This window comes from Grammomys surdaster, unplaced genomic scaffold, assembly GCF_004785775.1.
Source record: "Grammomys surdaster isolate TR1022 unplaced genomic scaffold, NIH_TR_1.0 99, whole genome shotgun sequence".
In the NCBI taxonomy this organism is placed as follows: Eukaryota; Metazoa; Chordata; class Mammalia; order Rodentia; family Muridae; genus Grammomys; species Grammomys surdaster.
The window spans coordinates 861296-888920 of record NW_021604578.1 but is presented as its reverse complement, the minus strand read 5'-3'; the positions used below and the strand labels follow the sequence as shown (position 1 = coordinate 888920).

General features: G+C 38.6%; 1 protein-coding gene across 1 annotated transcript in view; it reads left to right on the top strand.

Annotated features, from left to right (window-relative positions):
• The first annotated feature begins 1685 nt into the window (after window positions 1-1685).
• Fgf10 (fibroblast growth factor 10) overlaps window positions 1686-27625 on the top strand; it is a 72400-nt gene continuing 46460 nt past the window's right edge. Inside the window, exon 1 of the mRNA XM_028784413.1 lies at window positions 1686-2056. Coding sequence (XP_028640246.1) covers window positions 1705-2056 — 352 coding nt within the window. The 5' untranslated portion in view covers window positions 1686-1704. The remainder of the gene's footprint in view (window positions 2057-27625) is intronic.

Sequence of the window (27625 nt, the reverse complement as noted above, 5' to 3'; positions counted from 1 at the left end):
ATGCGTGATTCTGTAAAGGACTCGTGTTACCAATTAGAAATCAGTAACTTGGGTCCCTGATTTCATTTGCACCAAGAGAGAGGCGATGTTTAAGGGTGACGATAAATCTCCCTGAGCTTAAAAAAGACAGAGAGGGCCAAAGTGTGAACTTTTTACTTCAGCAACGGAAGCAAGAAATCAATGATTCATTAAAACCCGAGACCTCCTTGGAAGCTGGCAGGAGAGGAGGAAACGAAGCTAGCTCATTATGTCTCCCTTCTCGACTTTAGCTCCTATTAGTTTATAATCTACTCTTGGGGAGAGTTTGTCCTGAGCATCCTCTTTTGACTTCTCCCCAGCCCTCTTCCCTGCTTCTGGGATCTAGAAGGCAGAAACACATCCACACACAAAAGCCAAGCTCCAAAGTACTTTCACGGCCAAAAGGGAAAAGAAAGAAAGAAAGAAGGAAGGAAGGAAGGAAAGAAAGAAAGAAAGAAAGAAAGAAAGAAAGAAAGAAAGAAAGAAAGAAAGAAAGAAAGAAAGAAAGAAAGAAAGAAAGAGCGAGAGAAAGAAAGCAAGCTACACTGGAAAACAAATGAGCAAGGGGCTCCCTGTAGGGGAGGGGAGTGGTTCCCGCCGGAGGGCAGCAAAATTCGGAAAGCACGCGGACAGCTCGCGCTGGTGGCCAGCGCTGAGAGCACAGGACGCCGGAGCCGCAATTAGCCGGAGCTGCAGGCTGCGGGGCGGCTGCGCCCACCGAGGCGGCGAGGAAGGGACCCGCAGCCCCTAGCTCAGAGCAAAGGCTTCGCGCACTCCTCTCGCCCAGGCTCTCCCCCCGCCCCCCCGCCCCTTCCCCCCTCCCTTTTCTCTGGCGTTCCCAGCAGCTTAGGGTTTCAGATGTCCCACCGCCGTTTGACCCCCTCCCCCCTTCTCCACCCCTGCAAATGAGGTTTGACCAGCAGAGGCAGAGCCCACCTCTGGCTGAAAAGCACTGACATTTAGACTCCAGGCTTCAACCTGTTTACAAGCGGCTTTCCAAGGGACTTGGAGGTGGAGGGAAGGGCCAAACAAAACACCAGCCGCCAGCCGCCCCCCAAACAAGAAGTGGCTTTCGGGAGACTTCACATCAACAGGCACCACCAAAAAGAGAAAGGAAGGAGAAGAAAACAACAGCGCCTGGGCAGCTGCCTCCAGTTCTGACAACTCCAAAGAGACACACTTTTTAAGTGGCCAGCAGTCTGGGACTCTGCAGAGAAGGACCAGAAGGTGCCAACCGCAGAGGGGCGCAGATGTCTTCCTGCACCCCCACCCCACCCACTTTGGGTTTTGTTCACCGTCCTGTCATCTGTTTTTCAGACCTCTTTTGCATCTAACATGGTGAAGAAAGGAGTGAAGAAGAGAACAAAGTAACCCCCGGGGAGAGCGAAGAGCTCTGGTGACCGACACCACCAGTTACTACTGCCGCGGCCACCCACGTCCACTGTTCACCCTGAGACTGGAGAGACAGAAACGCAGACAGCGGATCCGAGAACGGAGCGAGGACAGGCAGCCGGCCCTTCCGAGGAGTTATGGATGTTGGTGCACTCGCTTCTGGCCAGATCCGTACCCAGAGGGAGCTAACCAGTAGCCACCACCTCCAGCTGTCTCTTTGCCTCGCACCAGGTCTTACCCTTCCAGTATGTTCCTTCTGATGAGACAATTTCCAGTGCCGAGAGTTTCAGTACAATGTGGAAATGGATACTGACACATTGTGCCTCAGCCTTTCCCCACCTGCCGGGCTGCTGTTGCTGCTTCTTGTTGCTCTTCTTGGTGTCTTCCGTCCCTGTCACCTGCCAAGCTCTTGGTCAGGACATGGTGTCACCGGAGGCCACCAACTCCTCTTCCTCCTCCTCCTCTTCCTCCTCCTCCTCGTCCTCTTCCTTCTCCTCTCCTTCCAGTGCGGGGAGGCATGTGCGGAGCTACAATCACCTCCAAGGAGATGTCCGCTGGAGAAAGCTGTTCTCCTTCACCAAGTACTTTCTCAAGATTGAGAAGAACGGCAAGGTCAGCGGGACCAAGAAGGAAAACTGTCCGTACAGTAAGTAACAAATGCGTGCTCCTCTCCTTCCAATTATCCACCCCCACCCCACGCGGGGAGGGGGGGGCAGAATCTGTTCCAGATGTGGCCAGCTAAATATTTATGTCCCCAACCCCTGTAAAATGATGAAGTGGAATACTTTCACACTAAATCAGCCCCCTCCTGAGTATACATTGTACGCGCGGCATTCCCTCCACCGTGTAAGTCTCCTCCACATCCCTTGCAGCCCTATTCCTGATCTCTCTAGTTTGTCACCCACAGGATCACTCCTGGTGCTCTAGAGTTGTTGCTGCTAAGGAGATGCTCCATTCTGTCTCCAATGCCTTCCCCCCCATCTCACCCAGAGGTCTCCTTTCTCTCCCTTCTGGAAATGGCTCAAGTAAACACATTTTGTTTCTTTTCGCTGGCAATCTTAAGAGTTTTGGGACAGACTCCTCAAGCTGAAAATAATTATCCAGTGTCAATTATAGGAGCTTTATGGGAACTTTAAGGAAGAAAAGTCACTTCCACTGTCCCCTGGTCCCCAGCAAAAGCCCCACCACTTCTAGATAGAAGCCAAAGAGTTTATTTTCCCTGGTTTTGATTTTTTTTTCTCCCTCCTTTTGGGTCCTTCATTTCGGTTTGAGTGATTGCAGTCCATGAAGTTAGTTCTTCGGGCAGCACCGCTGCTGTTTGTCTCCTGCCTGCCTTCTCTTGGTAACATGACGCTCATGTCTGCATTGTCAATAGCATATGCGCTGCTTTGTGGTGTCTTGTTGTACTGTTTCTTCTGAAACCTCTCATATTGCAGAGGCATAGTACTACAGCATTGTAAACATCTGGGACTGGATTCACGCAGACCTCACACAAATTTCATTGTCATCCTTTTAGTTTCAAAGTAAAAGCCCAAGTCTGTTTCCAAGGCTATATCCCATAGGGCGAGGTTGGTCTCCCCAGCACACATTCTGCGGGGGATCCTTGGATCTCTTTCTCTCCTTTTTCCTTTCTCTCTGGTCTTTCTTTCCGATCCGTCTTGTGGGGGGTTTGGTAGGTCGGGGGGTGGGGGCTGAAAGGGGAGGAAGAATGGGGAGAGAAGGGGTGGATACCATGTCTCTTCCTGAATCAAGCCAGCCAAGGCAGATTATTCTGTTGGTTTCCTTTCCTGGTTACTTTCAAGTGCTGAGACTTAGTCATCCTCCATTGATTGTTATTTGAAAGAATCCCAAGGCTATATAATGGCACACTGAAGACTGTAGACAATGACATTTAAACATCTTTAATGACCACTTGGCTTTATCTCTTTGGTAAATTCCAAGTCACCTTTCAAGGGGAACTTTTTGTGTTAGTTCTTTGGGAATTCTGAGTATACGTTGGCCAGCAAACTTAAATATGTGAGTCACCCATTTCATAAGTTTTGACTCAGAGTGTATCAGGTCCTCATGACAGTGACAAATGACCAGAACTAAGCTTTTATTTTTCAATCAAGATTACAGGAATTAAGACTTTAAGTTTTCTCCTCGGAGGACTTACAAACATCCAACATTAACTTTTGCCAGTCTTCATTCACTTGCTTTTATCCTAATGGCCTGTTAAAATTAGCAGTGTGTTTATGAGCAATACATTTGCAGAAGCATTTGAAACTAATCTATGTTAAGTTTAGCATTGGAAATACTAAATACCTTATTACACACACACACATGTATCTCATTCTGATGCTTAGAAAGTAGCTAAAATGGTATTAGTAAGGATGATTGACCCTCCTTGAAAGTCTGTCGCCATCTGAGTGCTATAGATCCTATAGATAGCCTTTATGGTTTGATTACCTAATTTAATACTTCTAAAAAAGAATCCGGTGGTGGTACCCAGTTAAAGGAAGAACTAACCTTGGAGTTGCAGGGCATTGTTTTGTTTTTTTTTTAATCCCCATGGGCTGATTTCCTTTAGTTCACATGGAAAACATGAAGAAATGGAATAAAATTTCTAAGTTTTATTCTTTAGGTTACTTTCCTTTTTTGATATTTTGATGATAACTTAATCTTATTGTTGCTTTAAGTGTTGTTTATGGGATGTAATGATCAACCTGCAGCTTTTTAAGTTTATGATACTCGGATGACTATTTTGTAAAATAATGATTCCTGTGTCATGAACTACTTAACAAAATGACTCCCGGAGAACACATTGAGTTTTATTTTTACAATATGAACTATCCCAAATGAGAAAATTATGCAACTTTTATTGCATAAACAAGGGCAGCAAATTTTCACCCTAACATTTTTTTAAAAAAAAAAATAGGCATTATCTTATCCTTTTTTCTTGTGGAATAACATATACTAATTACTAATACTCTCTTTGGAAATTAAAAGTTAAATATATAATATAAGAAGACTGTCTTAATTAATGGTTTAAAAGGGAAGGAGGATGGTAATATTGCTAACTATTGTCAGACCATAACTAACTTAAGCTTTCCAAGAACATGTGTATCAAAGCATAGCAAGTGAAAGATACAGATTGAAGAGGCCTTAATTTCACATATGGCCCAGGAACTAGATGCTGCTATCATCTCCAGCTGGGCTGCTTCAGTTGAAATACATGGTATCATTAAGATATTGGTTATATATTCCATAATTGCACATAAGGGTCATTTGCCACACCCACAGGGTAGCCAGCCAGTCAGCCCACCAAATAGTAGCCAGTTACATGTTAGAATATCTAATCTCCGAAGAGTGTTAGTTCCTTGTCTAAAACCATGTTTCAGTACCATTCTCCTAGAGAAGATATTAATTAGTCTCAGTACACAAAGCTGTTCTTTTGGGGTTTGTTTATTCTAAGACTAATTTTTTGTTGTTGTTGTTACATTTGACACCCCCGTCCCGGTGTCATTGTGGTTAAAATACTATCACAGCTTACCTAAGGGCTTATATGTTTGTGATGCCTTGGATAATTGAACAGCTGTTTCATTGGCTCATAGCCAGCAAAATGCTAACAAAGTGGAAAAAAGGAACTCACAAGTATCGAAAAATGATTTTTTTTAACTTCCCTTCCCCCTCCCCCGCCCTGCAAAGCTAACACCCTGTTTTAAATAGTTCTGAAGTTTCTACACGTGTTAAAGAAACTCTTCTCCAATTGAGTGATTACTATAGCTTTTTTTTTTCTTTGCTCTTTGCTATTGTATGGAAGTAGAGTGAAGAGAGTAGGGGTGAATTATGTTTCTCCTGCTGGAAGACTGAGAAAGCTTGAATAATTGAGAATGGCTATGGTGTGTCTGTCACTAGATATGTGCAGGCTCATCTAGGTTTTGTTTTATCATTCCTTACATCGAGAGCTTTGCCCTTGAAACATTACCACTCAGCTCTAGTTCTGACCTCCTAGAAAGGCTGGATACAGCTGTTAGGTCCCTTTGCAAATGAGACTGGTTGACTTATTTCTGAACATGAGTAAAACAGCTGTGAGTTTCTCCCATGGTTGTCACTTGAAGGAAAGAAGAGTCCAGGAAAAGGAAAATACATCCCGAAACTAGAGACAACTAAATAGAGATTCCCAATACAGAGCCCCAGAGCGTATGGGCCTTTTTGAGAGAAAGAGAAAAAGAGACAGACAAGGAACATATAGTATGCAATCCATCTTTTCATGACACTCGATCCTTACAATAGTCCATGGCTTTGATAAAAATTATGCACATTAGAAAGGATGAAAACTAAGGTTGGGATAAGTGGACTTTCAAATCACCCAACTACAAACTGATGAAAGTATAACAGGAATCCACTCCCATCTAGTTATCCCTCCTTGGATGCTATAGCTCTCAGTTTATTGGACCAAGACACTCCACATCTCTTACACAGGGATCATCTAAAGCTCACATTGCCTTTCGCTGTGAACGCTAACGCATTTCCAGCTTCATTGGAAGAGAGGTAAAAGGATCATGGGAATAAAGTGAATTTAAAAAGATAATCATTGCAGACAGCCAAGTGGTACCAGACACTGTCACTGTATCCTTCAGGTCAGGGCTCTGTCCTGATATTATGTTTGAGAATATAATTGCTCATGGACACACACAAAGCACACATACATCAATCTCACTTATGTTAACAGAGGTCATTAGGAATACATGACTATTTAAGAAAACCCATGAATGTCATTGCATATAGTAATTGTTTACAGCTGAGGGCCAAATGCTTAATTGTTCCCATGTGCAATAAAATAATTTGATCGTAAATACCTATGGGAGCTTAGGCTGTTGCAGTAACCTCTAACAGAGGACTGACTCTGCAAAGAGTGACATTACAGAGACTTTAAGCTGGAGATAGCAAGAGTGCCGTAAAGTGAATCTGCAAATCAAACAGATACTTTCCAGCTTAAAAATGACAGGTTGTGATGCTAGAAAAATACCTTAAAGGCTTGTATTGTTACTCTTCAGTCAGGAATGGATTTAGTTTATTAATGAATTCAGTCAGTTTATTATTGAATGAAAGTTTTTAAAAGTGCTGAGGAATGAAGGAACTACAGTATTGCCTCATAATAAATACTCAAGAGTTTTCTGGATTGTGTGTGTGTGTGTGTGTGTGTGTGTGTGTGTGTGTGTTGGGTGGAGGGAGAATCCCATGAGCAATTTATGGCTTGCTTCCGTTGGTGTCTTATTTACAATTGTGGTTCTTTCTAGAATTTACTTGCAAAATTTATAACCAGAAACATTTAATCATCAGCATGGAGGATTTATGAAGGTAGAAGGCACTGTATTTAATGTTTACATGACACTGTCTTATTACCTTTACTGCATTCGTACCATGTGGACCCTCCACTTTGATGGCTTTATCATAAATCCATTAAAATGCACAATTTGAGAGTTTCCTCTTCATAAACCTGATTTATAACCACTACTAGAAGAACCCAACAAACCAGTTGGCTGGAATAACATGCTGATATTGGAGGAGGAAAATTTAGGCACCAGTCCCTAGGTCTTGGCAAGTTCAGTAACCTGGTACCTAAAGGTACAGAGCATTCTTTAAAAGCACATGTTTCCAAAATGATATTTAAACACATAATTTTTGAAAAAGAAGGGTCACATTAAATCAAAGCCCATTGTCTGCACATTTTTCCTACACTGTCACTATTCAGCTTACACATAAACTCTTATCCTAGTGCATGTCTTTAGAAATTAAATAACTTGCAATGACCATGAGTAGATACTTTAAATCCCTATACAATTACCTTAATGTTCAGAGAAAAACCCATTTATTATCCAAATGTCTAGCTTTCCCCAAACTAAAATGTAGGAGAAAGGGTTGGCAGCTCATTTAAAATGGAGCTTATGTTCCTCACAGTTCTGAGCTGCCTGTGGGTATCTATCTGCATCTTCCCCAAGTCTTAATGTCCATATGCTTATCAAAGATTATAGTCCAAGTTATATTTATTATCCTTCCAAAGGACAAGAATACATGAGTATTCAAGGTGATTTTAATCTATTTTAACATTAATTCTCTGAACTTTGCAATGAATAGTAATTCAAATGACAGTTTTACTATGACTGTTCCAACATTTGTCAACATTAATAGTTGATGTTTGCTTAATATAAGTTAGTAAAATATTAGTATTTCCCTTGAAGAAGTTAAAAACCTCTTGTTATTTTACAGTGAGATGAACTACAGATTGCTGTTCCTTTCATTTTAATACAGCTTTTTTTCCCTACCAGTTCAGAGATATAACAAGTTTCATTTTGTTTCAAGTACTATTTTACAAATGTATCTAAACATTGCAAGATATATTACAATTACTTAAGATCTTTTTTATTTGCCACTTGACAACATTTTTAAACTTTTTTTTTTCTTCAGATTTAGGGTGTTGACTTTTTAGTATCAGCACATCTTCTCCCAGTGTTACTTTTACCTGAACCAGCAGTAGATACAACCAAAAATATCATAAAAATGTGCCTTTAAAATTAGAAAGAGGAAATATATCTGAGTCTTAAGATCCATCAGTTATACTCCGATTCTGAATTGATAGATACCAAATTTTGATATTATATATAGTCTATTTTTAAAACTGAGAACTTAAATTTAACTGCTTTTTTTTTTTTTTGAATTAATAGAAACATTCACAATATCTACCAGGGAGCCAGATAACCTACAAAATAATGGTCATCAGTGCTCTTTGCCTTTAAATCAGGTCACTTGTGTTCTTTCTTTGAACACTGTGTTCTAATTGGAACAATAAATCAAAGAAGACACTCAGAGTAGATTCCCATGTAAGGTGGATAACTGGACAGTGACTTTTTACTGCTGCTAACACGTGCATCCAATTACCATTTGATAGATTCATAGTGCTGGCAGTACAGCATTACCTCATTGTATAGCTCACCTAATAATTCTTCTGCCTAAATCTGTCTACCTTTACCTATACCTAACCTGTCAGTATGTGTATTATCATTAATGAGGAACTTTCAGATGTTTGGCATGCTTCCTGCCGTGAATGATGTGATAGAAATGTTAATTTATTACCCAACTAAGCTTAATAGAAGGTAATGTCTTGATTAAGCTGATGTACCCTAAACTTTAAATAATTAAATTAACTAGACAAACTTAATAATTCCATTACAATTATAACCTAATTCTGTAGTGTTAGCTAACTGAAAAATAAAAGACTTATTTAGAAGCAGTATTATACTACAAAAATATATATATGTTTTTTTCTTTCAGGTTCCTTTTAGAACACTCACTTCCTTGACAAACATAATTGTTGTTTTACTCTTAATTTTTCTTAAGATTTCACTATTATAGCTGGGCGGTGGTGGCGCACGCCTTTAATCCCAGCACTTGAGAGGCAGAGGCAGGAGGATTTCTGAGTTTGAGGCCAGCCTGGTCTACAGAGTGAGTTCCAGGACAGCCAGGGCTACACAGAGAAACCTTGTCTCGGAAAACCAAAAAAAAAAAAAAAAAAAAAGATTTCACTATTGTGTTGAGACTGAGTTGCTGTCTGCAATATTGCAACTAGGCCCAAGGCTGAGTTACTTGTTAGTAGTCCTGTTTTGAGGTATTCCATGACAGCTCTGTTTTAGAAACAGTGTGAATCCCTGATTAGCTTATTACCTCTTGCACTATTTTCTCTTCCAGAATTGCTTGTTTGTTTTTAATTTATTTTTTTTCCAGGTTCTTAAACCTACTGCATACTTCAAAGTCAAACACATCACCACTTAGCACCCAAGGTGATAGCCAGGGTCAGAAGCCCAGACAGATACCTTGGGTGTTAGACAGTTTGTATTCAATGCATAAGAGCTTCATCAGTTTAAGTTGGACAGTCACCAATAGCCTCTTTATATTGAATTGCCAGCTAATTATACTGAATTCCTCCTTAGCCCAGCCTCCAGGCCAGGGTCTTCTAAGTTCTGCCTACACTAAAGGGGGAAAGACCCTTACTGGAATATCATTCTATATTTGATTACCAGGAGAAACTCCTTACCAAACACCCATTTCTAACATTTTGTTTTCTACTCTTTTAACATTTTTGCATGTGCATTACTTCCTCGACCCTCTGCTACCTTTCTTACCCTCATAACTTCTAAATTTACATAAAGGAAAACAAAGACAATTTAAGAATGAATGTTTTCTCTATGTAGGAGGACATAAATACTGGTTTGGAGCTATTTGATACCCCCAACTTTCAGAACATCACAAAGATTATCAAACACCTTTGTATAGCTTTGGCAAATGTTTTTGGCTTTTAAAACAACTAAATCTATACCCTTGTTAATTCTGGTTATTGGTAAAAAAAAAAATACATATACACATATATGTACACATGTATTTCTCTTTAGGCAAATACAGAGGAGTATATCTCGATTAGGAATATTTTGAAACACATATACATAGTTACAATCCCCAGCCATATAGAAGTGTATTCATATTCTTCTAAGAAAGCACCTCTGGGATCTACCTGCTAAATTAGAATTATTTGTTCCATAAACAGAGTCTGGCTATTTATATGCATCACATTCCTATGTTACGGAAATAGTAACTAAATGTTAAACTTTTTAAATTGTTTCTTATTTACTAGTAGAATTAAAGAAACAGGTATTAGTACTCTGTAATATGGCAAATGTGGCAACACATGACATATACATCTAAAGGGGGATATTTTTGTAACAATATTAATAACAATACTCATCAGATTTTTCTCAGCATTTTTAGAATGTATCTCTAGAAGGGTACATTGCATAGATATGGAAGGAGAGTGATGAAGTTGCCAATCAGATTACAATATAAAAGCCTGATAAACAAAGATGCAGGGGACATCCAACCAGCCAGAAAGCTGGTGTAAAACATGGGACAAAATTTCTAGGAGTTGGAAGAGAAGTACAACTAGAGGGACCAAAGCATGCAGGTATATGCTAAAGAAGAGAATAGACGTTTTACTGGAGCAATGAAGGCAAGCGTTTTAATTCCCTGGATAGAGTTCAGGCAAATGAGAAGCACTGCTTCTCAAAAGGGCTGACCTGACAAGAAAATATAACCCAACTCCTGGCATTCAACTGGATGTTAAATTAGCTGAAATGAGACCCTGTGATATAAGAGAAATCCCACAGAGGTCACCAATAGCCTGTGTATCAGCAGAAAGAAAGCTCAGACCCAAGTCTTGCTAAAGAAACTATACCTTAACGATGGAGTTTAAAAAAAAGCCTGGGCTTTGATTCCATGTAATTAAATACGACTGCAGGGTGAAAGCAGACTCAGAAGTCACGGGTTTGATTGCAAATTGTAAGACAAGAGTCTATAGCTTTGTGCAAGGTGTCACAAGTAAAAGAACCATATTAATTTTTCCTCCTCTTTCCTACATAATAAAGATGTAAATAGAGAAACCCTTCATTAATTAATTCACTTAATAGAAACAGGACAATATTGAGAATGCTACAGTGAAAACTATGGGAGAAATGAGTATGTACTAGGACTGGAAACACAGCAACTATTCTGATCCTTGTGGCTAGTGAAGGTCCTGGAGAGGTGGGAGTAAGGGAAGTGCAGGAAGCTAGAAGGCACCCTGAGCCTAGGCTTGCGCCAAGTTCACAGAAATGGGAGCTAATACATGGGCAACTTAATGTTATGTGCTGTGTATTACATCTTCATCAAGTAGATATAGTATTTTAAAATGAATATAATACTTTCATTTTTTTCAAGGAAAAACAACAAATTAGTTATTTGTTAAATTCACCACACTAACATTAAGGAAATATCATTTGAGACACCAAACAAATTACTTGGAATTTGATTTGAATTATGATGCTCCTAATAGTCCGAAGTTTGAAGTTTGAAGAAAGAATAGAGGCTCTTCGAGAGACTGGTAACAGATATTTGACCATTGACCATCGAAGACTGATAATGAAGGAAAACTAAGGGTAATGAAGGACAGGTAGCATGGAAAAATAAAGATTACAGGATGAAAGGCAGGAAAAGAAAAGTAACAATATCTTCTTTTAAATATCTTTGTTTTTCTTTTTGGTTTTTTCGAGACATGGTTTCTCTGTATATCCCTGGCTGTCCTGGAACTCACTCTGTAGACCAGGCTGGCCTTGAACTCAGAAATCCGCCTGCCTCTGCCTCCCAAGTGCTGGGATTAAAGGCTTGCACCACCACCGCCCGGCTCTTTTAAATATCTTAAGTCACAGATCTGGTTTGGACTAGGATTGTACTAGGATTACCAAGATTTGATTGTGTCCTTTGCATACATTTTCTGTCCTTTTGCTTCAGCCTTTTGGGCTACGCCTTTACAAGTTTTCATTCTGGAGACAAGAGCTGAAAGATAATGAATAGAATGCAGTAAACACTCAAGGCTGAGTAGTCTCATGTAAGGAGCAAGTACTAACTCAAGGAGAGATCGACGGGATAAGAGCACAGTAGGAAGAGATTCCAGCAGGACAGAACAGACAAAAGTAAGGATACCCCAGAAGAGGACACTGGAGCATACACATTCACAGTGGAAAAACAAACCAAACCAAACCAACCAACCAACCAACCAAACAAACAAACAAACAAAAACGGCATTCAGGAGATAGTATAGCGACAGGCTAGTGGGCACACAATACAACCTTAGAACTTGCTGTCATGTAAGAAGCAACTGGGCATATATCCCTATGTTTTAGGACTACTGTTTTTCTGTCATGGTATCACCTGGACACGGTTTTGATTTAAAACTTAAATTCTTCATTTTTAATATTTTCCCCAGTTAATTTTATCTTTTGTATCTTTTGGTGTGTGTGTGTGTGTGTGTTTAATATGCACCATGTATTGATTCCAAAGAGGTCAGAAGGTGTTAGATTCCCTGTCACTTGAGTTATAGTGAGCCACCATGTGGAGGGTAGGAACTAAAGCCAGATCATCTGAAAGACCAACAAGTGCTGCTAACCTCTGAGCCGTCTCTCTAGCCCCCTCATTTACTTTATGAAATAGAAAAAAACACAGAGCAAGCTAACGGAAATATTTGAAAAATATTTCTGTGGGCTTGTAATTGGCATAATGAAAACATATAGTTAGTAGCAAAAAAATTCAAGGTGGATTAAAAAAAAAAGCTCAGAACATTTTTTTTTTTTAAGTAAGGACATGAGGCAAATCTTGATATGGTCATTAGTTTAAAATTTAAAATGTGGCCAGCTTTAAATGTTCTTAATATATGGATCACTGGGAAGAGTTGTATACATAGCAGCAAATTCCCAGTAGCACTTTTGGGATGGTATGCTACACTGCCAGGCTGTCCATTTGTTCTTATCCTAAACTGTCTTAGGCTTACTAGACATAGATGATCATAGGAAATAATAAAGTTGGCTACAGCTCATTATCTGGAAGATGAAATACTCTGGTATTTCTTAAACAAACATGGGTTGTGGTGCTGACAACATGTATATAATGATATCCAGCAATGAAGCTGAATGCTTCGTAGTTAGACTTTTGGGGGAATAAAAAATCTGAATTCTGAAATGTCATGACAGTGTGATCTTGGCCAAGTTATACTATCCAAGGCTTTGTTCTGCACCTGAACAGAATATGTTACTAATAATCTACCTTGCTATTGATACAATGATGTGCTTGTAGATTTGCAACTGTGACAGAAAATGTAAACTGAAGATAGCAGACATTGTGCAGAACCCAGAGGTGTTGGCTATCATCAGTCTTTGATGCTATAACCAACTTGTGTTGTCAAGAATTATCCCATTAGCTAGGACAAGCCTCGGATTAGGTAATATTTTTAAAGTAGGTATAACATTGATAACACACTAAGTAACTTTGCTTTACAGTTTACGATACATTTAATATTTTCGTCAGCTGATTCTCAAAATAATAACAGTGTAAAAGTAAGATAGTCACTGTTACTCCATCCTATTTCTGGAAAATTAGACCTGAAAGTTGTTGTCTAAGTTGAAGATATGAGTCAATTTCTGATGCCTACAAAACCCTGTCCCGTGTATTATATACAGTTTTACATTTGACTAGCCTCTGCTTCCTTCTAGCTTAATCCTAATTGAGAAAGTTGTGATGGGTGACATTCTGTCTCTCTGAGCTTGGGTATAAGCACTTCATTCAGTCCCCGCCATATGTGATCAGTTTTCTGTACATTTATTATTAAACAAATTAATCATCCTCACTTTATAGCCTTAGTTGAGGCATTGAGACTTTTCTGGGGTCAGTCATATGTTCTCAAAAGCATGATTAATCTCCCGTGTGCTTGGAGGGAAAGGATTGATGTAAATGATCTCTTAAAATTCCATTTGGCTTTTATTCTCCAATTCTGAGAAATGGGAAAATACTTTAGAAGGGTCATTGTTAGTTATCTGACTCTGAAATACTTAAGTTCACCCAAACCTCTGAATTAAAATTGTGTGAGTATGAAATCAGTCATGCTTCATAGTTCCTACATATATCCTACTTTTACAAGATTATATCATTTGGAAACCGAATAATGGCTTTCCTCTCCTTCACCATTAATGCTTCTGATGAGTGTTGTTTCTGATTTCAGTTATTTATTTTTATTCTTGGACAATATGGTGGCTGTTAAGAAATTAGGAATTCTTAGTAATTCCTTTAGAGGATAAGAAAAATGTACTGCAAATGGTGGGAGTAAAGAGATGTGGCATGTAGTCCTGGTTTTGTCAAAACATTTACTGTGAGGTCTTAAACAGGTCATTTACTTTATCTTGGCCTCAGAGACTTATCTCCAAAATGAGTGCCACCGAATCGAGCTAAATCATCATAAACTATTCAAGTTTGGTTAAACTCATCCAGTGAATTAAAGAACAGATTTCAGATCATACCTCTCTACTGGGAAGTAGAATATGCTAAACTGCTTAACAGTCATTTATAGACATCAGGGTCCACCCCTTCAGTCCTGTGGATGCAATGTCAAACTGTATACTTTCCGTGATATTTTTACAAAGGACAGACATATCTCTAGCTATGTGGACCCGATAGGCTATCGCCAATGTTCTTATTATAAAATGCAGAGGAATACTAAAAGGAGAATGGAGAAGATGATTTAATGAGAAGTAAAAAGATAAAATGATACAGTGTTTATTCTAAGTATGAAAGAGCCGCAAGGCAAGAAGAGTGGCTCCTATAGCTGGACTAGGAGAAGATCAGATTTTCCTTCTAGAGCCCACAAAAGAGCTGGGTCCCTCTGGTCCCTTGATGTAGATCCTCTGAAACTGATATTGTTATTGGACATCTGTTCCCCAGGGTAGCTAAATAATGCATTTGTGCTAAAACAACAATCTTTATAGTCTTTTGTTACAGAAGCCGTAGTTTTTTGACACTCAAAGAATGAGGCACTTATAAGAAATGACTAGAAGTGTAAAAGTGATTTTGGAATTGGCCAATGAGCATAGAAGGGAAGAATTTTTAGACATGTATTTAAAAATGACAAGATTTTTTTTTCTGAAAGTGATACCTGGTAGAAAGGTGGGGATTAAAGATATTCTGATTAGAATATGGAAGACTCTTTGGTTTTTCGAGACAGGGTTTCTCTGTATAGCCCTGGCTGTCCTGGAACTTACTCTGTAGACCAGGCTGGCCTTGAACTCAGAAATCCACCTGCCTCTGCCTCCCAAGTGCTGGAATTAAAGGTGTGCACCACCACTGCCTGGCTTTTTTTTTTTTTTTTTTTTTTGAAGACTCTTGAGTATAAGAAAACCTAAGTCACCTAGGAATATCCATCCCATAATAAACTGGTGTTGCTGAAAATACAATTATTAACATTGCTTTTGGTGAAAATGGGGGGGAAATGATGGGTGTGCTATTGGAACCTGGAAGATAGGTGATTGTTGAGTCAGAGGCTCAATTTGTAAGTAGTAAATGTGACAGTCTGGAAACATCCCCCATTCTAATGTTGACAGACAGCCTGCTTCTTATTGCTATAATAAAATTCTGGAGAAAGGGAAAACACTGAAAACAGACCTGTTAAGTAGAGAAAACATTGGGTGATTTTTGAAAAAAAAATCTCAATTTATTGAGTTGCAAAATATTTTTAAACTAAGAGACTTGCTTTTAGAAAGAGTAGACCTAAGGATCTGCTGGACAGCCTTAGAGTATTTTTAGGCTGTCCCTAAAGAAGTGACACTTGTGCCATTTCAATAGTAGCTAGGAATAGCAATGAAACTGACCAAGGTACATCAGTGAGGATTCCCCATGATACATGTAAGTGATCCACAATGATGGTGAAAATGTTAAATCAGCAAAAATGACGCTTTGGATTAAGATGGAATAAAAATAGACAAGATGAGGCAGGATTGCCAAGTGCCCCACAAATTCTATGGACAGTCAGGGGACTAAAACTTTTCAGCCACAAACACATGTTATCTTCAAAAACAAAACAAGCTGGGCGGTGGTGGCACACGCCTTTAATTCCAGCACTTGGGAGGCAGAGGTAGGCGGATTTCTGAGTTCAAGGCCAGCCTGGTCTACAGAGTGAGTTCCAGGACAGCCAGGGCTACACAAAGAAACTCTGTCTCAAAAAACCAAAAACCAAACCAAACCAAACCAAACCAAAACAAAACAAAACAAAACAAAACAAAACAAAACAAAACAAAGGTCACTGTGACCACAGAGTCTTGTGTACAAACTCAAACTTTGAGTAGACAGGCAAAAATCTTCCAATTTTCTGGCCAGATGCTGGACTGGCAAGTTAAAAGAACTGTTCCCAAACAAACAATATATGCTTTATTAGGTCTGAAATTGCTTGGGACTATGGAGGACCCTTTCCTCCATGCATTGGCCTCTTTGGGGAACTGTACTACCTATAGCTGCTATTCTGTGCATTTTTTACCGCTACATTTGAGAATAAATTCCTTATATTCTGGTTCTATAGAAACACTGGTGGAGAATAATTTTGTTTTCAGATAGATTGCATTATTTAAAATATGAAATTGAACATATTTGAACTACTAGTATTTGATTTTGAAATATTATGCTATAATTGATGGAAACTTTGAAGAATGTTGAGGGATGGTTATCTTTTTAAGGCATACTACAGAATGCATGTAAATTTGGGGACATCCAGAAGTCTTAAAAAGGTAAAACAATAGATAACCAAAGATAAAAGATTGTTGTTTTGCTGGGTGTGGATATTACCTTATAGGGTGAAGTTCTGTTGACACAATTAAAATATTAAGATGAGATTATTATGATTATCCAGGTAGACCCTAAATGTCATCAGAAACAGCCACTTTTTGTTTTTGTTTTTGTTTTTTCGAGACAGGGTTTCTCTGTGTAGCCCTGGCTGTCCTGGAACTCACTCTGTAGACCAGGCTGGCCTTGAACTCAGAAATCCACCTGCCTCTGCCTCCCAAGTGCTGGGATTAAAGGCGTGTGCCACCGCTGCCCGCCACCACTGCCCGGCCAGAAATAACCTTAAATGAGAAGACAAAAGGAGATTATCTATATGCATGCAAGGCAGATTGTGATTCAATAATGAATGCGAGATTTGAAAATTATGCACTGCTGACTTCAATGCAGCAGATGGGCCAGGAGAGAAAACCTGTTGTGGATCCAGAAGCTAAAAGGATCATGGATTAGAATCTCCCCTGAAGGACTTTGAGCGAGTATATAGCTCCCTAACATCTTAATTTCAGCCCAGGGAAACTGATACTGAATGTACAGATTCCCATACTGTGAGATAACAGATTGCTGCTGTCTTAAGCTACCGGTATGTGAAAGTCAATGATACTATCCTCATATGGACCAAATTAAGAACAAACAAAATCATATCTTATAGTAGACAACACTAAGCATAGAGTCCAATACATGTGCGTTAGAGTATTACATTTACTTCTTAGCTGGATGAGGGAGATGCCTGGATGCACCTGCTTTCTCAGCTCTTCTGTAAAGATGCAGTGGGATAACAGATGCAAAAATACCTGGCAAAGCACAAGGCTCAGAGTGGTACCCTAGACTTGCCTAAATGTAAATGGATAAGGGTCAATGATTACATATTTTAGGACATTCTTTAAAATACTGTTTTTGTTCCTTTGTTTTTTATGCTTACGGGGCCTTTATGTTACAATTTTAAAGAGCATTGCTTATTCAGTACAGAATTTGACTACCCAGATGGTCTGTTTTTGCAGTGATGTGAACTCACTTTGGCTGAGTTGAAAGGATTCCCTTGTGTGGTTCCAAGATCAGTTCTCTTGAGACACTTGCTAATTCCATGGAAACCTTTCCTATTGAAAAAGTCCCCTTTGTAACTGGAGGTGACTGAAAACCGAATTATAAAAGTAGGTAATTGGGGCTGGAGAAATAGCTTAGCAGTTAAGGACACTTGTTTCCCTATTATAAGAGCTGGGTTCAATACCCAGCACTTGGATGGTGGCACACAATCATCTATAACTTCAGTTCCAGTGGACTGGATGCTGTCTTATTTATGGCCTCCTGTATACATGGTTCATATATGGCACACAGACATAAGGGCAACAACCCAGGCAAGCAAAACACCCAGGCAAGCATGCACATAAAATAAAGATGTTTTAAAGTAGTTAAATTGATTCAGCTAATCAGTACTGCTTTCTGAAGAATGCCTTCAATGTTAAAAGAGTTGCCTGAAGTTACTACAAGTTTGTTCTTTTTTTAAAAAAAATTAACTATATTATCTCTCTTTCTCTATATGCAAAGATGCATAAAATTCAAACGATAGACTGCATTCAAACCTGTCCTTCCTCAAGATGTTTTCATAGTACTACAGTTATCGCTTGAAATTTTAGGGTCTAGAACAGCAGTATAGTTCTATAATTAACGTCCCTTCTTAAAGATAATAGGTTCTCCCATTACAGTAAAAGATACAGAATTTACAGAGAGAAGAGAAACATTCTGTTGTCCACCCTTAAGACAACAGGACATTTGCCAAGCTGTGGCTGATGGCCCCAGTTCCTACTTTTTCTCATTAACCCTTCTTTTTAAGTCAGGCTAGACCTATAAGAATTTGAAGGAAAAAAAAGATAATGATAGAGATACTTGGACAACTACAATCATGAACATTATGGTGCAAAAGAATTAGGTAAGATATGCAGCCCAGAATTACTTTTAACGGAACATTTCAGTTTTATGCTCTGAAACCAGTCATATAACATGAGGTAGTTCAAGTCTCCAGGGCATTTTTTAAATTGTTTTTAGTGGTAAAATGGCTACAAGAGTCAGTTGGATATAGTCCCTACTCATTACTCTTAATAATACGTAAGATTCCTTCCAATAAGCATTTAACAGAAGAGCTTTAAAGCAGGAGAGGGAAGCCAGATTGGAACTGTGTTATAATAATGGGCAATAATTGGTATTTCTCAAACTTATGTGTATAGACTAGACCACATGTCCAGAATGTATCGATGTGATTACTCAAATGCAAATTATGACTCTTAATCCAGAGATAATTTATGGAGTGGGATGGGGGACAGAACAGATTCACAGACAGTAATCTGAACTGTGATAAACAGCTCCATTTGATTTTACTATGTCAATCAATTCTTAAGAAAGGTAACACCAGGAGTGACCAAGTTGTTCTGAGTTTTGGATAACTTGAAAAATTGGCAGAAAAATCTTCATGCACACTTCCCAGGCTGGCACGCTTTCCATTTCTACATATATTCTGGAAAGGGAGAAAGTGCCAGTATGTTCTATAAAAAGGGAAGTCATTTTTAGCATAAGTTAAAACAGATGCTTGCGTTCCGCCGCCCCTTGCTTACTGACAGGGGTTTTCTGATAGAGCTGAGATTGGGTCAGTTTTCAGTTCACTCTTTGAGTGCGCATGTGCTAAAGCTGGGAGGAGGGTGGAGAAAATGTGATCCTCTCCTCAAACTGGCTGTTTCCTTGCTATGTCGGTGTGTTCTGCCACTGCTGTTTATGAGTGAGACCTGGAGATGGTACACCAGATGACACTGTGTAAACAAACTTCAGAGTTTTGGGGGCTTTTCCCTACGTTGATTTAGAAGCCACAGGAATTTCAGTGCATGTGCCTCTGACCCTAAAAGATCTACCAAGACCTTAGCTCTCCAAGCGGCCATCTGAGACTGAAGTAAAACTTCCAAAGCTGGTAGTATTAAGAAAAGGATACCAGAGAGAGCTGCTTTGTGTGCTATCTTTGGAACTTAGTCGTTCCTTAGGCTGTTTAGAGCATGCCTCTGTGCTGTGAGAAATTCTTTCTTTTCATTGTTAGAATTGAGGTTTACATCCTGAATGCAGTATTTTCCCCCCTCAAACAAATGAGAATTAATTAATTAGTTAATTAATTAATTAATTAATAGGTTACTCTGTCCACCTCAGCTTTTTATTTTGTTTTGTTTTGATTTTTTGGATGCAAGCAATAGCTTCACTTTTAATATATATGGCATTTCTTTTACACCGATAAAGGCAGCCGCATACAAGACTTAGGCCAGTGGACCAGTGTTCCTCATGGGAATAACTTTGGTAAAGCCACAACAAACATGAATCTGAGATAGCTAATAAAGAATTAACAACATGTTGCACACCTAAGGTGCACGTTTTTGGTTTTATGTGTTTACAAACTTTTTTTCTCTTTATCTTAGGCTGTAAAATAATTTAATAAGGATACTTAGACTGTTCAGCTGAGGTAACATTACACAGCTAGTGACACTGGCCAGAATTCATTAGTCTCAAATCTAAAGTAAAAGGCTTCAGCTTTTCTGACTACATGGGGGGATTCATTATTTGTTATAGCTTGTTGTGTTGGCTTGTGAGACACTTGGGCAAACATGTTTGTATCATAACCTTTGTGATTCAAAGAAAGTATGAAATTGTTTCTTCCATTAAAAAAAAAAATCAAGATTGCAACCACTAATTTTAATTACCAGAAAAACACCATCTGTTGATTGTCATGGTGAATATTGCTTCACCTTCTGGAAACAATGACTATAGACTCAAACCTTGCTGTCTTTGTCCTTTTGCCTTCTTGACTGCATACGCTTCTGTTTACTGACGCTCTAAAAATTTAACGTACCCATGAGAGTGACTTCCCATGCATATGGTAGGGTATCAAGTAAACCAGACTAACTTCCAACTCACCTTGTAGCCAAGTGTGACCTTGAATGTCTGATACTCTTGTCTCTATTTCCCTAGTGCTGGGATTACATGCAAGTATCTCCAAGCTTAACTTATCTGGTCTTAAGCATCAAACCCAGAGCTTCATTTATGGTAAACAAGAACCCTACCAGCTGTACTAGATCCCAAGCAGAAATAATTTTGGCCAAAGAGATGGCTGAACTGTGTCAGGTCACCACAAGCCTGGTCACCAGACTTGTGGTAACCTGACATTGATCCCTAAGACCACTGGTGGAAAGGAAAAAATCTACTCCTGAAAGTTGTCCTCTGACCTCTGACCTCTACAGGTGTACAAACACACACTCACACATGTATACACAATAATAATAAGTTTAATTAAGTTAAATTTTACAGGGGGTAGCCAGTAAGATGACTTGCCAAGTAAAGGCAGAAGAGAACCAACTCCACAATGTTATCCTCTGACTTACACGTATACGCTATAGCACAAACACCTCTCCCATATTTTACACGCATTCACACATACAACAATTATAACAATAAGATGGTGAATTTTAATGCAATAGTGACTTTTTGGTGAACTGGAATAAGGGGTAAAAAATCAGAACTTATAATAAATTACCAAATTCTTATTTTGCCGTGAAAGCAAATGAACAATTCAGTAAGATACCCATGTTCACTTAGATCTGACAGAAAATTCTGGCTTCTGTAAGTCTGTCATGGAACAATGTACAGGCTCCTCCTCCTATTATCACGTCAGTTTTAAGCAGCACACGTTGTCTTCACGTGTCGTTCTATCTTTTTGTGTTATCTTTGTGGCTATCTGAAGAATCAGTTTGTTGAGCAGGTCAATTTTGAGAACGTATGTGTATATGATTTTAATTAGGCAGCGCTGAATGGTTAAAGCAAACTGGTTGAAGGATTCTGATACCTGTCTCTCTCCCAGTTTTAAATATTCCCTCAGCTGGTTTTGGACTTGCAGAAAAATAATAAAAATAGGTATTGTCTTTGATATTCAGTTCCCCTTACTTCACCATTGAACTCATTTCAGAAAAATAAATAAATAAAAAGATAAAAGGTGTAGATACCAGGAAAACCCATTTTATAGATATTTTAGAGAGGGAAAAATTCACGATTACTGATTAATGTCACTGAAATTTAATAGCTATCAATCAATGGAGGCCCTAGGATTGGAGCCCTGTTCGTGTGGTTCTTGTTTGTATGCATTTAATCACTGTGGCGTCCTCAACTAGTGTATTTTCAAATCCTTCATCCACACACCAGCCCAGTGTATAAGCATACATCCGTAATGTAAGCTTTATAGATACTGGAACTTAAACTGTACTTGATTTTCTTTAGTCAATTTTTCTTACATAAAGTCCCCATAATATCTCTTCTTACTGTCTAGAGATGTTTTTTACTTGCAGTGACAAAAATCTGTCTCCTGTTTTTGTCTTTGTATTCTCAAAAAGGAAACAGAGTTTAAAAGAAAAAGTCTGTATTTCTTATATAATATCCTTTTCAAAGTGTGCTAAACGTGGTATTTTAGAAGATAGCCTTATACTATAAATTCTTTTCTAATATAAGTTCTTTTAGCTTGAATGTTTATATAATTTTTCTGGTATCAACATTTGTTTTACTTATTTACATATGAGGAAAATATTTATTTGCTGTTTTCCACTTATGAAATTTTTATTCTGGTGCCATACTGCCTGAAGACATGTTCTATCATTAAGAAAGCAAATTTTTATGGCCAGAAGCAGCTCTTGAGAGGCAGAGGCAGGGAGATCTCTCAGTTTGAGACCAGCCTCATCTACATAGTGAGTTCAGGAAAGCCAGAGCTACATAGTGAGACCCCTGTACACATATATTACATACATATATTACAGGGTATATGTATCTCAATTATTTGAAATTCTTTTGGCAGTGCTGATGTTCTCCCTTTAATTTAAGTTCCCCAGAGTTCTTTAGTTCAAGACCCCAAACAGTTCTCTTTATAAAACATACTCATTCTTAGTAAATCCCCAAATCTACATATAGCCATTTCTAAATCCAAAGGATAACTGAAAAATTGTCAGAACTCTGGATACAGTGACAGATTTATTCCCCATTTTAGGAAATGGCTTTTCTAATCAATTTCAACTAAATGAATCCACAATCAACTTTTGGCGTCCTCCATGCTAATGGTAATGTTGCTCTCTGCTTTTGAAGGAGAATTGATATTCACAAATCATATGTCACAAGCCACTAAAAGTGTCAGAATCCCACATCAGGCCCTTGGTGGCTTGTTAATCTCCCCTGTTTAAAGGAAACAGACTAATTCACTTACATATAATGAAAGCCATGCCTCTCAGCCCAGCCCGTCAAGAAGCATCAGCCCATGGAGGCACCGCCTTCTCTCTTCACCTCCTTCCTTCTCCTGGCTCTCACAATTAAACATGGAATTAAGACACAGAGATTTCCTTAATGTTGCCATGTCTGAGTCCTTTCAGATGTCACATATGTGGGAAAAGAGAGAACAGTTCATGTTTTCCTTGTGTCAAAAATAAGTAGAAGGGTCCCCCTGCACACATTTACCATTCTTCTCTGCAAAGCATAGAAGATAAATCAGGATGTTAAATGCGAGGGCCAGATGTATATATAACCTTTTGCCCTCATTATTATAATTGGTTTCCATCAGAGAGAGGGTGGGAAGAATAAAATACCATGAAATAGGAATTAATTAATATACAGCTGAGGAAGTAAATGTTCCACATTGGCTTAGCTAAAGTCCCAGAGTTTTAAAATCATGACGATCAGAGTTTCAAGAGAATAGATGATAAAATGCATAATCCTAAAGGAGAAAGAGAAATGACTTATCCCTATTGTTTGCACTCAATTATTACCTATTCTTCATGTATTGTGCCCAGGCTATACTATTTTTAATGTTTCTTGTATATACATTTATTTTTGTACTTTGAAAGACATGCCAAATGTTCTAACACTTGTGGCTGACTGTGCCTGTAGTTGGATCTTTATTTTGACTTTGTGTGTTTTTCCTTTTTAGTAGCATTGGCTATTTGTGGCAACTAAATATAGATGGGTGAGGTCACCCTCACAAGTGTCTTAATGACAAAGGGAGAAACCTAGCACTGGGGTGAAAACTGACTTGTGCTTTCAACGTATGTCTTAATCAAAGCTTTGAGTCATAAAAGTGAATATCTGCAGTTAGGACATTTAGGAGGGAAAAGTTTTCATTGCGAGCATACTGTACATGTTAGTCATGGCTCAGAGTGGTGTAGGAATTTTATGGAGTAAGGAGGGGGAGGGGAAGGAAGGTATTGAATTTCCTTCCAAATGTATTTTTTAAATAACATTTCAGAATCAGGATCTAGGAAGAAGGGAAAAACAATAAAGAGAAAGAGTTTGCAGTTGTCACGTGACTTGAGGATGGCATTGAGCATCAGGAAGGAGGTGTGAAGAGACCCAAAGAACTGAATGTGGCAATGTCTAAAATTCTACAAGATAGCCTGCTAGTGTGTTGACAGCTAAACCTGGAGTACAAAGTCAGAGTGGAGGTTCTGAGGTACAAAAGAGACTTCCAGAGGTCATTTAGGTCACTCCATGCTTGTTCCATACACCATACCCATCATCCTGACATCTCTTTCCCACTCTTAACAATGATAATCACAATGGGAGATTCTAGTGTGTTTGTTTATAGCCAGGTCTAGTATTTGGCTAAATATCTGGATATATGTAATATATATTAATGAATATATTTCTTATTCATACAAATTGTATTATCTATTTTCTCTTTTCAGCATTCATGTCTAAATTTACCCCTTCTTGGGATAAATTAGGCAGTTCATGTCAAATCTCTCTCTCTCTCTCTCTCTCTCTCTCTCTCTCTCTCTCTCTCACACACACACACACACACACACACACACACACACACACATGCCTGATGAGTCTCAGTAATAAACTATGATTATTTTTGTAATGTGAATTGAGGAGTCTGGGATGATAGCTCAACTGGCAAAGTGTTCAAAGAGCTTTTTTTTTTTTTTTTTTTACCACAGCATGTAAACCTGATCTGAGTTCAAATTTCTGGGGTTTTAAAAGGGTAGGCATAGGGTGGACAGAGTAGAGGAAGGCAGGTCTCTTGAGATCCCTGGCCACCCAGTGCAACAGAATTGGTGAGCTCTGGTTTCAGTGACAAACATTATCTCCAAAGCTAAAATGGAGAGGAATCAACAACGATAACCAATGTCAACCACTAGACGACTTCATAGGACATACTCACCTTTGCATACCCACAGACTCACATATATGTGAACAGATATGCATACATCACACATGCATGCAATTTAAATTGCAAAAGAAAATATGTAACTTAGATGTTTTTGAGAGTCTCTTAGCCAGTAAACCTTGGTGTGTAATTAGGATTTGTATCTTTTTACTTTTTACTATACTTCCTGGAATTGTAACTTTCTGAAATACATTTTGAACTACACACTGCACATTAAGTATAAAGTGTCATGTTTACTGCAGTCACTAATTTGCTGCCTTACTGTTTGGGTAATTTTATTCAGGTAGTTTGTTATGTAAAGTCTAAAGAAAATATGTCTCGGACAAATAAGAAAATAGCTAGAGGAAAGAAAGAATGAGGGTCTCTATAGACCAAAAGTGTATACAAAAGTATAAATGATTTCAAGTAAAGGATATGGTCATTGGTTTGTCAGCTACGCCAGCATAGCTGACTGAGTTTCTTGGATCAGTGGAGGGCTGAGGGCGAGAGAAAGAAAGACAAGGAGTCATCTGGTAAAGAACCAAATGCTATATTTTCAACTGCAGTATCCTACTAACTTAAACATACTTTTTTTATGACACAATACAAGTACAAAGCTGCTAAGAATATTTTGTCCACATGGTAAAGAGAATCAATGGGGAAAGATACTGTCAATAACATAATTGAAATGTTTCATTAAAAGTGGTTGAATATTTCATTCTCTGATTCTACTTTTCAAGATGCATTTGACAACATTCAACATCTTTTTTATTTTGTTGAAGTAAATAAGGCAGTTCAGGCACAACCACAAACTGACAGTTGCTTCAAAGTACTCACAGAAATCTTAGAACAGTCGAACTTTATCCTCTGAATGGTTTTTAGATTTTCCAGTTTGCAGTTTTTAAATTACTACTGATTTCAAGAATGTCCAAAATCTGAGTCTGGCTGGTGCCCTGCTGGTATCATCATTCTTTTCTGCAGCTTTAAAGTTCTATTTTTATTGCCCCTGTTTACCAGAATATTCATCCAGGTAACATTCACAGACCATCAGTAAGAGAGCATCACTTGGGATTCTCCAGTTCCTGGACTACAGATTTTCACACAAAGGGCATTGCTCTTTTAACGGAAAGTTGAAAACAATATTCCTAGTGGATTAAGCATTAGAAATGTAGAGCTGTCATGTAAGGATACATTTTTAAATGACATGCTTTTAGGTCAATTAGACTCCTCTGTTGTTTAACTCAAATTAAACTACAAAAAAAATACATAAATAAAAATAGTATTGTGGAATATTGGGGAAGTTCCAGTGCCTCTCATTCAGAAGTATGTTCACCATTCAGCAACACACGACACGCTAAGTGCTCACTTTACTTTGTGAAGTAGTTTAAGACAATAAAAATGAGTAGTTGTTAGTTTTTACATGCTACTCACCACCTGGAAGCAGAAAAAAAATATGTATTCACACAGGCACATAATTGCCTGAGTCATAGGGAAGGAAGAGGATAAAGAAGAATAAAATGTAAGCCTAAGGGGGTCTGAGTGTTTGGGTTAAGCTAAATGATACCAGCTCAAGTTTCTCCAGGGAGGACTTCTCTTTACCAGGGGATAAAGGATCTGTGTATCATCTTCAAGACATTAGGGAGGTGGTGAATCCAGAACAGCGGCACATATTATATAGCAGAGACAATTAAAACAAATCTATCGTGGTAGGGTAGCAAAAGAAATCAAAGTGTTTATTATTTTGATCTATTTGTACTATATGAAATCTCTGTATGTGGCAGAGAGGTGCAGTACATACATGACTCATTGCATGAATCACTGTGAAAAACACTAGTTCTGTCAAATGTGGGGAAATGTAAAGAGACACATGCTAAAATATAAAAGCTGTCTATGGGCCCTAATCAATTCAATCAAAAGGTTCCTTCGAAAGATCCTCGGTGTTGAAGCAGAAAGAAGAAATGAAGTGGATGTATTTTTAGCAAAGTGATCAAGATCACCTTCCCAGGAAATGTAGCAACAGGGGGAGAAGCGGGCAATGGCTTTAGGTACATATGAATTTCAGGGACTTTATGAACGCAGACAAATGGCAAAAGAAGTGGTACCTAGGTCCTGTAAAAATTGTGACTACAAAAGTGCTGAGCAGACAAAATCAATAGGTATAAAAAAAAAATCAAAACTCAAAGCAACCTATACACAATACCAAATGCAGATTTATTAAGTGCAGCATAATAGTGAGTTTGTCAGGCACAACAAGTCTGAAGAAGTCCAGTGCGTCTAAGTCTTGCCAGACTGCGAGTCAGATTTCTCTTGCCTCCCTGGCTCAGCTCCTAAACAAGGCTTTTATCTGGAGAGATAATTCCAGATGTTCTGACCCCTTCCAAATTCTCATTTGATGATCAGTCATCTGGAGTGGAGCTCTGACTCCCTGTTGAGTTTTCAGAGTGATGCACCTAGGTTTGCTCTCCTAATTAACATGGTGGGTCATCCCCGTGCACCGAGTAGTTCTTTCAGGTCAAGCTGTCAGATCCTCACATCTGTGTCATTGCCCCTGGGGAAAAGACAAGAGTACCCTTGAAGTGGCCTTCATATGCCTCTGCCTAGCAGGCTCCCACCAATGTCTGAAAAATCTCAGCTGTTATTTCTCTAATTTTTTTTTTTTTTGGCAATAAACTACCAGCAAAAAAAGGGAGCTTCTGTAGGGCAACAGAAGCTGTGTACAGCTGAATGAACAAACCCTCTGATTAAAACCCTTCTAGTCAAGATTTCAATGCTGAAGAATGATCTCGACCTGGAGTTGCT